The 15,483-nt window shown below is 45.3% G+C and overlaps 1 protein-coding gene across 1 annotated transcript in view; it reads left to right on the forward strand.

Moving 5' to 3' along the window:
* The first annotated feature begins 960 nt into the window (after positions 1-960).
* pdlim5a (PDZ and LIM domain 5a) overlaps positions 961-15,483 on the forward strand; it is a 141,856-nt gene continuing 127,333 nt past the window's right edge. The window contains exons 1-2 of the mRNA XM_064937297.1: positions 961-1,064; positions 1,643-1,809. Coding sequence (XP_064793369.1) covers positions 1,711-1,809 — 99 coding nt within the window. The 5' untranslated portion in view covers positions 961-1,064; positions 1,643-1,710. The remainder of the gene's footprint in view (positions 1,065-1,642; positions 1,810-15,483) is intronic.

Here is a 15,483-nt window from a genome sequence, read left to right on the forward strand (position 1 = left end):
TTTACTCCCTCTACTTTACCCCTCCCCTTCCCTTTATCCCCTCCCCTCCCCTACTTTACCCCCCTCCCCTTTATCCCTCCCCTTTACTCCCCTACTTTACCCCTCCCCCCCTCCCCCTCCCTTTATCCCTTCATCCCCCCCTTTACTCCCTCTACTTTACTCCCCCTTTACTCCCCCCTTTCCCCTCCCCTTTATCCCTTCATCTCCCCTTTACTCCCTTTCTACTTTACCCCTCCCCCTTCCTTTATCTCCCCCTCCCCCTTTACCCCCCCTTTATCTCCCCTTTCTCCTCTATCTCCCCTTTACTCCCTCTACTTTACCCCTCCCCTTCCCTTTATCTCCTCCCCTCCCCTTTACTCCCTCTACTTTACCCCTCCCCTCCCCTTTATCCCTTCATCTCCCCTTTACTCCCTCTACTTTACCCCTCCCCTCCCCTAGGCAGGGTAGCCTATTGGTTAGAGCGTTGACTAGTAACCGAAAGGTTGCAAGTTCAAATCCCCGAGCTGACATGGTACAAATCTGTCATTCTGCCCCTGAACAGGCAGTTAACCCACTGTTCCTATGCTGTCATTGAAAATAAGAATTTGTTCTTAACTGACTTGCCTGGTTAAATAAAGGTAAAATTAAAAAAAACTTTTTTATCCCTTCCCCTCCCCTCCCCTTTACCCCTCCCCTCTCCCTTTATCCCTTCCCCTCCCCCTCCCCCTCCCCTCCCCTTTACCCCCTCCCCTCCCCTTTACCCCTCCCCCCCTCCCCTTTACCTGACCTCCCCTCCCCTTTACCCCCCTCCCTCCCATTTACTCCCTCTACTTTACCCCTCCCCTCCCCTTTACCACCTCCACTCCCCTTTACTCTCTCCCCTCCCATTTACCCCATCCCCTTTACCCCTCCTCTCTACCCCCTCCCCTCCTTCACTAGTCCAGTATAAAGGGCCATTACACTGCTGTGTGGCTCAGTGTTTTGCCGATAAGGGATTTGTCGAGGTGAACTGGTCTGTGTGCTGCGTTGTCCACCTACCTGCATAGCAGTTACATCTCTGATACGACTGCCTACCTACTCTAGAGGTAGGGTTTATTCTAAAACACTTGGGCTGGTTTCCCAGGCACATATTATGCCAAGTCCTGGATTATAAAGCGACTCTCTATTGAGAATACTTTTTACTTCATGACTAGGCTTAATCTGCGTCTGGGAAACAAGCAGTTAGAGTACCATGTTTGTTTAAACATCTTCTCGTCGTGTCCTTCAGTTGTCCTTCAATTGCTTCTTAAAATAGTTTTCCACACAGTGATACAGCATATTATTTTGGGAACTCTGTGGGCTGGGATTTGAAGGCTCTTGTTTGACAATGTTATGAGTTTTATTTTAAGAAACATATTTCGCTCCCTTGTTTTATTTATGTACTAAGGAGTACAGCGTATTCTCTCTGCATTTAATATTTAATCATATTTGAACATAGCATCTGAACCCAGATTTCTATCTTCGATTTATGTACGTATTAAGTAAATGTTCACCTATATTGTTTTTGAGATATGGTAAGATATGGTATTCATGTTGATTTCAATCATAACAGACTTTTATGGATTGTACGTCTTGCTTCCAAATTGTATAATAAACACAATCTCTTTCCCTTATCACATTCCAGATCTTGAAAGCCAGAGTTACGGGGTTAACATACCAGTGGAAATCCATCCTTACCAGTGTTCTAGAACCATGAGCAGTAACTACAGTGTGTCCCTGCTTGGCCCGGCCCCATGGGGCTTCAGACTGCAGGGTGGAAAAGACTTCAACATGCCACTCACCATCTCCAGGGTGAGTACACGAACGCACGCACACACACAGACACACACACACACACACACACACACACACACACACACACACACACACACACACATGCACGCACGCACGCACACACACAGACACACACACACTCACGCACACAGACGCACACACACACACAGACACACACACACACTCACGCACACACACACACACACACACACACACACACACACACACACACACACACACACACACACACACACACACACACACACACACACACACACACACACACACACACACACACACACACACACACACACACACACACACACACACACACACACACACACACACACACACACACACACACACACACACACACACACACACACACACACACACACACACACAACCCCTTCCATCTTCTGTTGCTTGACACCCTCTCAATATTCCCTGAAATGTCCTCTGGTTGGAACAAGCATTGGTCCCTACCTTTTAATCTTAACCCCCTCCCCCCCAATCCCTTTCTACCAGCCCACTTCACAAACCTCTCAGCTCTAGATTGGCTACCATCCGTAAGAAGCCATCTGGCTGTTGACGGATGTAAAAGATGATGTGCTTGCCTTAGCTCTCCCGTTGAAACTGGCATACTGTCCAAACAGGCAACGCACTGAGGGCAGTAGTAGCCTAATTGGTAGGTTCTCTGGCTATGCGAGGTTTGGGTGCATTGGCAAAATGAATGCCCAGCTAACAAATGTCGGTTCCCAGAACGTTCCTGGAACTATTTTTTTTGGTGTGGGAACGTTCTGTGCTAGCTAGGTACAGTGCTAGTAATGTAATGATACAACAAGACCTGCTTATAGGGGCAATATGCAATTGGTAGATCCATTTTTTCAACTTTTAAATAAATGTTATACCTATTGATTCTTAAATAAAATAACTTATCGTTATTTCAACTGTCATTCCCCATTGGCACCCAAAATGTATGGGCCAGTCTTTCTCCTAGACCAGTGGTTCTCAATCCTAGTCCTGGGGACCCAAAGGGGGGCACATTCTGTTTTTTTCCCCCTTAAGGCTACAAACCTGATTCAAATCATCAAAGCCTTTTGATGAGTTAATCATTTGAATCAGGTGTGTAGTTGTAGGGCAAAAACTAAAATGTGCACCCCTTTGGATCCCCAGGATTGAGAACCAGTGTCCTAGACTATTGGTCAGATGAGTTGCAACCCCCCACAAAGGTAAATCCAAAGCAAATCTGGCACCACACTTATCCATTGAAAACAACTGAAGCCATACACTGTTTATGAGCCCGACCTACTGTATACAATGGTAGATTTACACTTGTATGGGCCACAGGAGGTTGGTGGCACCTTAATTGGGGAGGACGGGCTTGTGGTAAAATGAAAACCAGAATTTAACTAGGCAAGTCAGTTAAGAACACATTTTTATTTCCTATGACGGCCTACCCTGGCCAAACCCTGACGACGCTGTGCCAATTGTGCACCACCCTATGGGACTCCCAATCACCAGCCGGATGTGATATTTCCTGGATTCGAACCAGAGACTGTAGTGACACTGTTTTCTGCACTCGGGAGCCCAATGGCTGGAGTGGATAGAGTTGAATTGTATCAAACACATGATCCCATTCCATTTGCTCCGTTCCAGCCATTATTATGAGCCGTCCTCCCCTCAGCAGCCTCCTCTGGGCAATATGTTGTCTAATGCTACGTTGGTAATGCACACCTCCCACGGTATAGAAATGAGTGGCGGAGAGAAGAGGGTCAGGGTGAATAAGAACTGGTGAGAGCTGGAGAGCCCCGCTGTAATGCCAGTCTATGACCTAACACTCTAATTGAACTCAGTTTCCCTCTGTTACATCTCTTGTGAGACATTACTCATACTCCATAAACGCTATCGTTTTCATTTGGTACAAACCACACAAGAGACCGAGCCATTCAATTCCATTTAAAGACTGTGGATGGAGCCTCTGACCACTGAAGAGCGGCAAGGACCTATCAAATTTTCACGAAGAGAGGCCAAAGGACAATGGGCCCCTCCCAAACGGTACCCTATTCCCTTATTTAGTGCACTACTTTTGACTAGAGCCCTATCCCTATGGACTCTGGACATACATATAGGGAATAGGGTGCCGTTTGGGATGCAGTCCATACAGTAACAGATATGGACACTTCCCAATATAACTGCAGTGGAGGTTCTCTGACAAAGCCATGGGCGTAGGTTATTAGAAGCCCCAGTGGCAATGGCGGACCATTGACGAGGACAGACGTTGTTTTCAGATCTCCATACGTCAATGATTCTTGTTTTGCCGTGCCTTAACGAAATAACACTTGTCTTGTTTTCTGACCTCATTGTCTATTACTTAACAACCTCCCCCCACAGTTTCACAATAGTATTTTAGTAACACTTAAAATGCTTAATAAGTTGTAACAGGCATGTATAGCGCCTTTAGAATGTATTCATACCCCTTGACTAATAGCACATATTGTTGTGTTACAGCCTGAATTCAAAATGGATTAACTAGATTTTTTTGTTCTTATCCATCCACACACAATACCCAATAATGACATCACAATACCACATAATGACATCACAATACCCCATAATGGCATCACAATACCCCATAATGACAAAGTGAAAATGAATAAAAAATTGAGAAATGAAATAGAGAATACTGAGGCTGTATAATGTTTTATTAATAGGCTCATAATATGTAATGTCTCTATATATAGCATATTTTAGGCTGACTTAAATATGTAAATTCCTCCAGATTATTTTGAGGTGAAAACGAATAAGACCGTAGTAGGATAACATATATTAAGTAGAGTAGAACACCTTTGAGGACTGGAACTCTGCTCTTGACAGGGAATGATGTAGCACAGCTGGGGTGAGAACGCTGACGGAGAGAAGCTTGGCTAGACCTGCTGTGTTAGATTTGTAAATGTCCCTCCGAATACTGCGGTGGCCACACTCTCAACTGTGAACCCTGTGGGGAGCATCATTCATTCGTCACTCTGCCAGACCGACAGCTCAAAAAAACAAAAAAGGCCTAGATTGATGGTGTTGCTTTTGGGGTGTCAATACAATGTTACAGTTGTGATGTGAAAGAAAGCCACAGGAAGAGAACTGAAGTGGACATTTTGGCTACTGGAGCTTTTTTAGAGACTATTGTTTACTGTTCAGTCATTCTCAACTGTGTGCCAGCTAAGAGAACAGGCTTTCTTCAGGGTCTGTCCAGTGTTAGAGGGGGGAGGGGGGTTGTCATTAGACACTGATCTGGGGTCAGATCTAAGGGAATTTGGATTGACAGGCCCTACTCTCTTTAGTATTTATATTAATCCGACATGTTTGAGGTCAAAACAACAGCTTATCACTTAGACACCCAAATCAGTCTTTAACAGAGGGTCTTGCCTGTTGTGTTTTACTCTCGTATTAACGTTAATATTGAACCTGTTTGTGACATTGTGAACCTTTTGTATTGTGACATTGTGAAACTTTCAATGTGTCTGTATGCACATAAGATGAAAATTGAGAACGTAAAGAGATGAATTCTGTTTAGACGAGGTGCTTAACCCTTAACCCCCACACATTGACTCTGTACCGATACCCCCTGTATATAGCCTCCACACTGACTCTGTACCAGTACCCCTGTATATAGCCTCCACATTGACTCTGTACCAGTACCCCCTGTATATAGCCTCCACATTGACTCTGTACCGGTACCCCTGTATATAGCCTCCACATTGACTCTGTACCGATACCCCCTGTATATAGCCTCCACATTGACTCTGTACCGGTACCCCCTGTATATAGCCTCCACATTGACTCTGTACCGATACCCCCTGTATATAGCCTCCACATTGACTCTGTACCGATACCCCCTGTATATAGCCTCCACATTGACTCTGTACCGATACCCCCTGTATATAGCCTCCACATTGACTCTGTACCAGTACCCCCTGTATATAGTCTCCACACTGACTCTGTACCAGTACCCCCTGTATATAGCCTCCACACTGACTCTGTACCAGTACCCCCTGTATATAGCCTCCACACTAACTCTGTACCAGTACCCCCTGTATATAGCCTCCACATTGACTCTGTACCAGTACCCCCTGTATATAGTCTCCACACTGACTCTGTACCAGTACCCCTTGTATATAGCCTCCACACTGACTCTGTACCAGTACCCCCTGTATATAGCCTCCACACTGACTCTGTACCAGTACCCCCTGTATATAGTCTCCACACTGACTCTGTACCGATACCCCCTGTATATAGCCTCCACATTAACTCTGTACCAGTACCCCCTGTATATAGCCTCCACACTGACTCTGTACCAGTACCCCCTGTATATAGCCTCCACACTAACTCTGTACCAGTACCCCCTGTATATAGCCTCCACATTGACTCTGTACCAGTACCCCCTGTATATAGTCTCCACACTGACTCTGTACCAGTACCCCTTGTATATAGCCTCCACACTGACTCTGTACCAGTACCCCCTGTATATAGCCTCCACACTGACTCTGTACCAGTACCCCCTGTATATAGCCTCCACACTAACTCTGTACCAGTACCCCCTGTATATAGCCTCCACATTGACTCTGTACCAGTACCCCCTGTATATAGCCTCCACACTGTACCACCTGTATATAGCCTCCACACTGACTCTGTACCAGTACCCCCTGTATATAGCCTCCACATTGACTCTGTACCAGTACCCCCTGTATATAGGCTCCACATTGACTCTGTACCAGTACCCCCTGTATATAGCCTCCACACTGACTCTGTACCAGTACCCCCTGTATATAGCCTCCACATTGACTCTGTACCGGTACCCCCTGTATATAGCCTCCACATTGACTCTGTACCAGTACCCCCTGTATATAGCCTCCACATTGACTCTGTACCAGTACCCCCTGTATATAGCCTCCATATTGACTCTGTACCAGTACCCCCTGTATATAGCCTCCACATTGACTCTGTACCAGTACCCCCTGTATATAGCCTCCACATTGACTCTGTACCATTACCCCCTGTATATAGCCTCCACACTGACTCTGTACCGGTACCCCCCTGTATATAGCCTCCACATTGACTCTGTACCGGTACCCCCTGTATATAGCCTCCACATTGACTCTGTACTGGTACCCCCCTGTATAGAGCCTCCACACTGACTCTGTACCAGTACCCCTGTATATAGCCTCCACATTGACTCTGTACCAGTACCCCTGTATATAGCCTCCACATTGACTCTGTACCAGTACCCCTGTATATAGCCTCCACACTGACTCTGTACCAGTACCCCTGTATATAGCCTCCACATTGACTCTGTACCAGTACCCCTGTATATAGCCTCCACATTGACTCTGTACTGGTACCCCCTGTATATAGCCTCCACATTGACTCTGTACCGGTACATTGACTCTGTACCCCCTGTATATAACCTCCACATTGACTCTGTACCAGTACCCCCCTGTATATAGCCTCCACATTGACTCTGTACCAGTACCCCCTGTATATAGCCTCCACATTGACTCTGTACCATTACCCCCTGTATATAGCCTCCACACTGACTCTGTACCGGTACCCCCCTGTATATAGCCTCCACATTGACTCTGTACCGGTACCCCTGTATATAGCCTCCACATTGACTCTGTACCGGTACCCCTGTATATAGCCTCCACATTGACTCTGTACCGGTAACCCCCTGTATATAACCTCCACATTGACTCTGTACCAGTACCCCCCTGTATATAGCCTCCACATTGACTCTGTACCGGTGCCCCCTGTATATAGCCTCCACATTGACTCTGTACCGGTACCCCCTGTATATAGCCTCCACATTGACTCTGTACCGGTACCCCTGTATATAGCCTCCACATTGACTCTGTACCGGTACCCCCTGTATATAACCTCCACATTGACTCTGTACCAGTACCCCCTGTATATAGCCTCCACATTGACTCTGTACTGGTACCCCCTGTATATAACCTCCACATTGACTCTGTACCAGTACCCCCCTGTATATAGCCTCCACATTGACTCTGTACCGGTACCCCCTGTATATAGCCTCCACATTGACTCTGTACCGGTGCCCCCTGTATATAGCCTCCACATTGACTCGGTACCGGTACCCCCTGTATATAGCTTCCACACTGACTCAGTACCGGTGCCCCCTGTATGTAGCCTCCCCACTGACTCTGTACCGGTGCCCCCTGTATATAGCCTCGTTATTGTTATTTTATTGTGTTACTTTTTATATATTTTTTTACTTTAGTTTATTTGGTAAATATTTTCTTAACTCTTTCTTGAGCAACATCGTTGGTTAAGGGCTTGTAAGTAAGCATTTCATGGTAAGGGCTACACTTGTATTCGGAGCATGTGACAAATAAAGATTGATTTGATTTAAATCCTTTAAATGTATTTTATAGTGCACTACTTTTGACCAGAGGCCTATGGGCCCTAGTCAAAAGTAGGTCCACTATATAGTGAATAGGGTGCTGATACAGACAATAACTTTTACTGATGGAGGCAGGATGATGACAAGCAGCAAATCCCAAACGGCAAAAATCACTAAAGCTGGAGACTCTTACCTCACTAGCTTTAAGAACCAGCTGTCAGAGCAGTTCACAGATCACTGCACCTGTACATAGCTCATCTGTAAATAGAACATCCAATCTACCTCATTCCCAAACTGTATTTATTTATTTATCTTGCTCCTTTGCACCCCAGTATCTCTACTTGTACATTCATCTTCTGCACATTCCACCATTCCAGTGTTTAATTGCTATATTGTAATGCCCTATTTATTGCCTCATCTCCCTTATCCTATCTCATTTGCACACACTGTATATAGACTTTTCTACTGTATTATTGACTGTATGTTTGTTTATTCCACGTGTAACTCTGTGTTGTTATATGTGTTGAACTGCCTTGCTTTATCTTGGCCAGGTCACAGTTGCAAATGAGAACTTGTTCTCAACTAGCCTACCTGGTTAAATAAAGGTGAAATAAATAAATAAATACAAAAATCCCCTGTTTTAGCCATCTCACATGGTGATACAGGAACCATGCAGAGGAGCTAATCTACTCAGGCAACAGAACTCAAGATGTCATAGAAATGCCTCATCACTCTTAGCAGGTATCAAGTTATAGATGATGTATTTTTTATCCTGCTGTTTCTGGGGAGGCTCGGAGTGACAGTCTTACAGTCATGTGCCTCTGTGCAGTCCCAAAGGCACTGCTTGTCTTTGTCTTTCACACTCAGACAATGTTGTCTTTCGGTTTCTCCGTCATTCTGTGAACACTGGGTTGTTATGACTATTTTAGGTTGGCGTCATTTAGTTTTGCAATGTTGTACCACGGGCTTGTGAATAAATGGGTGCCTTGTTTTCTTTAGGTCTCTGACACCATTATGCTGCTACTGCAAAGCCTTCATTCTCTGTGTCTGCATGTCTGTTAGCAAAGCCTTCATTCTCTGTGTCTGCATGTCTGTTAGCAAAGCCTTCATTCTCTGTGTCTGCATATCTGTTAACAAAGCCTTCATTCTCTGTGTCTGCATGTCTGTTAGCAAAGCCTTCATTCTCTGTGTCTGCATATCTGTTAGCAAAGCCTTCATTCTCTGTGTCTGCATGTCTGTTAGCAAAGCCTTCATTCTCTGTGTCTGCATGTCTGTTAGCAAAGCCTTCATTCTCTGTGTCTGCATGTCTGTTAGCAAAGCCTTCATTCTCTGTGTCTGCATGTCTGTTAACAAAGCCTTCATTCTCTGTGTCTGCATGTCTGTTGACAAAGTCCTCCATGTCTATTCATTCTCTGTGTCTGCATGTCTGGTTCCCCAGGTCTTATTCTCTGTGTCTGCATATCTGTTAGTTCCTTCATTCACTGTGTCTGCATGTCTGTTAGGTTCCCCTGTGTCTCATGTCTGTTAGCAAATCCTTAGTGTGGTTCCCCAGGTCTTAGTGTGGTTCCCCAGGTCTTAGTGTGGTTCCCCAGGTCTTAGTGTATAGAGATATGAAGAATCTACTCAATTCTTTTTTCCCCCTTTTTTTTCTCAAAATCTGTGAAATGCTTTACCTGCCTTGTCTTGTCTTTCAAACAAAAGCAGCTGAGATTAGCTCACCGGTTATGGTTGAATTGAAAGCCTTACTTGGAGAAACCATGGCTCTGAACACTGGGCCAGATTTTATATCTGGTTTGCAAGACATTACGTTATATAAAGTGTTCTGCAGCTTTCCGTGGCTTTGGCAAAGCCTGCAGTGAAGTATCTATGGGAACATAGTTCTCGCTGTGTCTCTTTATTAAGGGCATGGCAGGTCCAATTATAAGACAATGCAACACAGCTGTAGAGAAGAAAAGCGCGTTATTTTCAAGACGCATTGTATTGAATGAGACAGTCGTCAGGTGAAGCAGCTTGTTACAGGAATGTTCAATCAATGAAAACGGTCTTTGGCTTGTATCAGATTTTAAAACCCTCAGAACGCAATATACATTCTTACTGACGGATTTACTCACATCTATATAAAGGGTCTTGAGGCAGGGGTTTATTATACAATTCTTTCCCTCTTTTCTCTTCCCTTTATAACCTTGTATACGCTTGAATGCATTTGGTTTAAATAGACTCAATCAAATACATTAGAAGGAAAAGCCTACTCCCTAATGGTAGAACATCTATGTTTATGGTACAATCACTAGAAACGAGAGGCAGATATGGGATAGGTTAATGTTGCTGTATGGGAGGGGAAGTGATGTCACTTGGTTTATACTGTACCTTAGAAAGTATTCACACCCCTTGACGTAATCCACATGTTGTTGTGTTACAGCCTGAATTTAGTTTTTCTCACACAATCTACACACAATACCCATAATGACAGAGTGAAAATATGTTGGTTTTTGTTATGTTTGCAAATGTATTGAAAATGAAGTACAGAAATATTTCATTTACATACACTACATCATCAAATGTATGTGGACACCTGCTCGTCGAAAATCTCCTTCCAAAATCATGGTCAATAATATGGAGTTGGTCTCTCTTTTACTGTTATAACAGCCTCCACTCTTCTGGGAATGATTTCCACTAGATGTTGGAACATTGCTGTTATAACAGCCTCCACTCTTCTGGGAATGATTTCCACTAGATGTTGGAACATTGCTGTTATAACAGCCTCCACTCTTCTGGGAATGATTCCCACTAGATGTTGGAACATTGCTGCTATAACAGCCTCCACTCTTCTGGGAATGATTTCCACTAGATGTTGGAACATTGCTGCTATAACAGCCTCCACTCTTCTGGGAATGATTTCCACTAGATGTTGGAACATTGCTGCTATAACAGCCTCCACTCTTCTGGGAATGATTCCCACTAGATGTTGGAACATTGCTGCTATAACAGCCTCCACTCTTCTGGGAATGATTCCCACTAGATGTTGGAACATTGCTGCTATAACAGCCTCCACTCTTCTGGGAATGATTTCCACTAGATGTTGGAACATTGCTGCTATAACAGCCTCCACTCTTCTGGGAATGATTTCCACTAGATGTTGGAACATTGCTGCTATAACAGCCTCCACTCTTCTGGGAATGATTTCACTAGATGTTGGAACATTGCTGCTATAACAGCCTCCACTCTTCTGGGAATGATTCCCACTAGATGTTGGAACATGCTGCTATTCCACTCTTCTGGGAATGATTCCCACTAGATGTTGGAACATTGCTGCTATAACAGCCTCCACTCTTCTGGGAATGATTTCCACTAGATGTTGGAACATTGCTGCTATAACAGCCTCCACTCTTCTGGGAATGATTTCCACTAGATGTTGGAACATTGCAATAACAGCCAGATTTTCTGGGAATGATTCACTAGATGTTGGAACATTGCTGCTATTTCTTCTGGGAATGATTCCCACTGTTGGAACATTGCTGCTATAACAGCCTCCACTCTTCTGGGAATGATTTCTTGATCTTTGGAAATTGCTGCTATAACAGCCTCCACTCTTCTGGGAATGATTTCCACTAGATGTTGGAACATTGCTGCTATAACAGCCTCCACTCTTCTGGGAATGATTTCCACTAGATGTTGGAACATTGCTGCGGGGACTTCAGCCACAAGAGCATTAATGAGGTTGGGCACTGATGTTGGGCGATTATGCCTGGCTCAAAACCGGTGTTCCAATTCATCCCAAAGGTGTTTAATGGGGTTTAGGTCAGGGTGTTATGTACTTGAGTGAAGACCCAAAAGCGGTTTTAACAGAAAACAGAGTTCTTTAATGAAAAAACAGGAATGGCATAAATCCTCTTCCGACGTTGTATAGTGCAGGATGCAAGGCCGACTCCGACAGGATAGGACAAGGTGGAAGCAAACGAGACGATAGCTTGCTTCTGGCATGAAAAACACAAACAAGAATCTGACACTGAAAGTAGCAGGAACAGAGAGAAATAGAGACCTAATCAGAGGAGAAAGAGAGAACAGGTGGGAAAGGATGAATGAGCTAGTTAGGGGAGATGTAGAACAGCTGAAGAAGGAGAGACAGAGAAGGTAACCTAATAAGACCAGCAGAAGAGACAGAGTGAAGAGAAAGGACAGGAACAGACATAATAAGACATGACAGTACCCCCCCACTCAGAGCGCCTCCTGGCGCACTCGAGGAGAAACCTGGCGGCAACGGAGGAAATCATCGATCAGCGAACGGTATAGCACGTACCCGAGAGGGAACCCAACTCCTCTCCTTCAGGATACCCCTCCCAATCCATAGGTGTTGATGACCACGGCCCCGAGGGCGCATGTCCAAAATCTTTCCCTTTAGATAGGTGCGCCCTCGACAAGGATGGGGGGAGGGACGATACGGGGGCGAATGCATTTGGTTTAAACAGAGACATCAAGACCGGGTGACGAAGATACTCCCATGTAGAACAGGATTTTATGAGTACAATACGAAACGGAGGCAATATGGGATAGGCCAACTTGCGAATGAGGGGAAGGTTCTGATGTGGAGAGCCATACTCTCTGACCGCAGAAATATCTACAGGACTCTTGACGTAATTAAAGCGGCCCTCAGTCTGCCCTATTACGGCAAAGTGCCGACCTGAATTTCCAGGTTGGACAAAAGCCTGAGCGGAGGGGACGCAGGACTCGGCGAGCTGAGATGAGAACAGCGGAGGCTGGTACCCGAGGCTACTCTGAAAAGGAGATGACAGCAGACGAAAATAGTTGTGGGCGTACTCTGCCCAGGGGGATGTTCTGACCAAGATGCAGGGTTACGAAAAGAAAAGTAAAACAGAAAGTCTGATTTTCACCGTTAGACTGGGGATGAAAGCCGGACGAGAGACTGACGGAATCATCAAATGTCCAAAATTGGACACTGCGGGCCTCTGTCTGAAAATCTGACGGAAGGCCTTCGGAAAACATTCTCGATAATGATGGAGTTGGTCTCCTTAGCAGAAGGGAGCTGTTATGAAACAGCCTCCATCTATCTGGGAATGACTGTCTTCCCACTGATGAAGGCAGTTGATAAAATCTAAAGCTGTGAGACCACGGTCGAGAGGGAATGGGAAGCAGTCTCCACTCTTCAGGAGGAAGTTCCCAGATTTAGTCTGGAACATTGCGCAGACCGAACAAGCAGCACAAATGATAACAGCCGTCACTCTTCTGGGAATGGGCCACAGATGTTGGAAATTGCTGCTATAACAGCCTCAACTTCGGGGTGGGAACTTGGCAGATTGGGCCCAAAGATGTTGGAACATTGCTGCTATAACAGGTTCCACTCTTCTGGGACGGAGTGTGATTTTCACCCCCAGAGTTCCGACAACACGCCCTCAGGGAGAATTCGGGGTCGGTGGAGCCACAAGAGAACTAAGAGACGAGATAAAGCATCAGGTTTGGTGCACTGATGCCCGGACGATAAGAAATAACAAACTAAAACCGAAAACAGAGGGCCTTCCCCAAAGTCGTTTGGTTGTACTCAAGGTTCCTATGGTCAGTTCAAAAGGACATTCATGTCGCCATTCCCAAAGCGGATGGCGAGCAGTTAATCATTACCAACATCATAGTTACGTTCTATGCGATCAGGCGCAAATTTTCTTTCCGTCACAGAGCGCTGAGAAAGAATGATCTCCTTCGCCCAACGGTTAGTCACAACAGACTGTTAGAGATGTCAGGTGTAACAAGAATAGGTGCGGATGGCAAACGATTCATCAAAAGCTCCCTGGCGGAAACGGAACTTAAAGCACGTCTTAATCTAAGTAAGGGCTAACAATACGGTTGTCAGATAGACATTAAGCCCAGACTGCAGCTGCGCGTGTAGGCGGGCCAAAATGACAGCCTCTTCTAAAGATCCATCTTAATGCCCTCAGCGGAAATAAGGAACCAGGGACAGAGGCGGCATAGTGCATTTCTCAGCCTTCACATAAAGACAGAAAAGGCGCTTATACGTGCACATGAATGGAGAATGAAAAAGAAATGTCCATGTAATGCGTAAAAACAAAATAATCAGGAGTGTTAACTAGTGCCTACAGCTGGAGCGGCAAAGGAAGAACCCGGTATGCAAAGTGTAAGATGTTTTCGAATCTTCCAAGTCCCTGATAGATGAAGGCCACCAAGTCCAATTTGATAAACAACCTGGCTCCCTAGGATGTTCGAAGGCTGGCATAAGAGGAAGCGGATGATTCTTAACTGTTATGTCATTCACGATAATGACGCATGCAGTAGATCACAAAGAAGGAGACTATGGACGGCGTCGGCGAAACAGACAAATAATTAGCCTTACGTTCAGGGGAGCCGACAGAGAGTATAATCTACCCCGGACTAGTTCGGAAGGAGAATACAGTTACACCGGTGTGGAAGAAATATTTTGAAATGACAGATGATACTCTCCGTGCAATCAAATTTCTTATGGCTCCTCCTGAAGAAGAACCAGGAGGGATAACAAATTAAATTCCAATAAGAAACATTCCAGGATAGGATATAAAGCAATTAATAGAAGGGTTATGGCACTGCCAGGGATGACCCAAAACAACAGGTGTTAATTTTGAAAAAAACAAAAGAGAAATGGTTTCGCTATGATTACCAGAGACAGTGAGGGTTAAAAGCGTCTCACATAATCTTGGGGAAGAATTACCATCTAAAGCGAACAAGGCCTGGGCTCCTGTAACTGTCTGAGAGGAATGTCATGTTCCGAGCAGGTCTCGTCCATAAAACAGCCCTCCAGAGTCTATCAAGGCACTGCAGGAAGCAGATGAACCGGGCCAGCGGAGATGGACCGGAAAATGCGTGATCTTGAAGGAGAGACCTGTACTGCTCACCAGTAGCCTCCTCTTACTGATGAGCTCTGGCTTTTACATGAACATTAAATGACAAAAATTCTCCTCTTCAAGTGGCTGCGGATACCCCCAGCTGCATAGGCCAGCATCCAGCTCGGCGGAGGAGGGTGGCAGTGATGCGGTTGGCAATGTGGAGAGAAATGTTGAACTCCTTTCCACATCCGACAGATCCAAGGCTATGCAATGAAATCTTTTCCAGACTTTTTCCCGGAGAGGATCTCATCCTTAACCACGCCGAGGAGACCCTCCAGAAACAGCAAAGCTGCTCTCGTTCCAGTCACTAGAGGCAAGAGTGCGTGAATAATCCGTTATTTTCCCCTGACATAAAAAGACAGGGCCCTGGAAGCCTCCTCGGTCAAAAAC

This window comes from Oncorhynchus masou, chromosome 1, assembly GCF_036934945.1.
Source record: "Oncorhynchus masou masou isolate Uvic2021 chromosome 1, UVic_Omas_1.1, whole genome shotgun sequence".
Taxonomy (NCBI): Eukaryota; Metazoa; Chordata; class Actinopteri; order Salmoniformes; family Salmonidae; genus Oncorhynchus; species Oncorhynchus masou.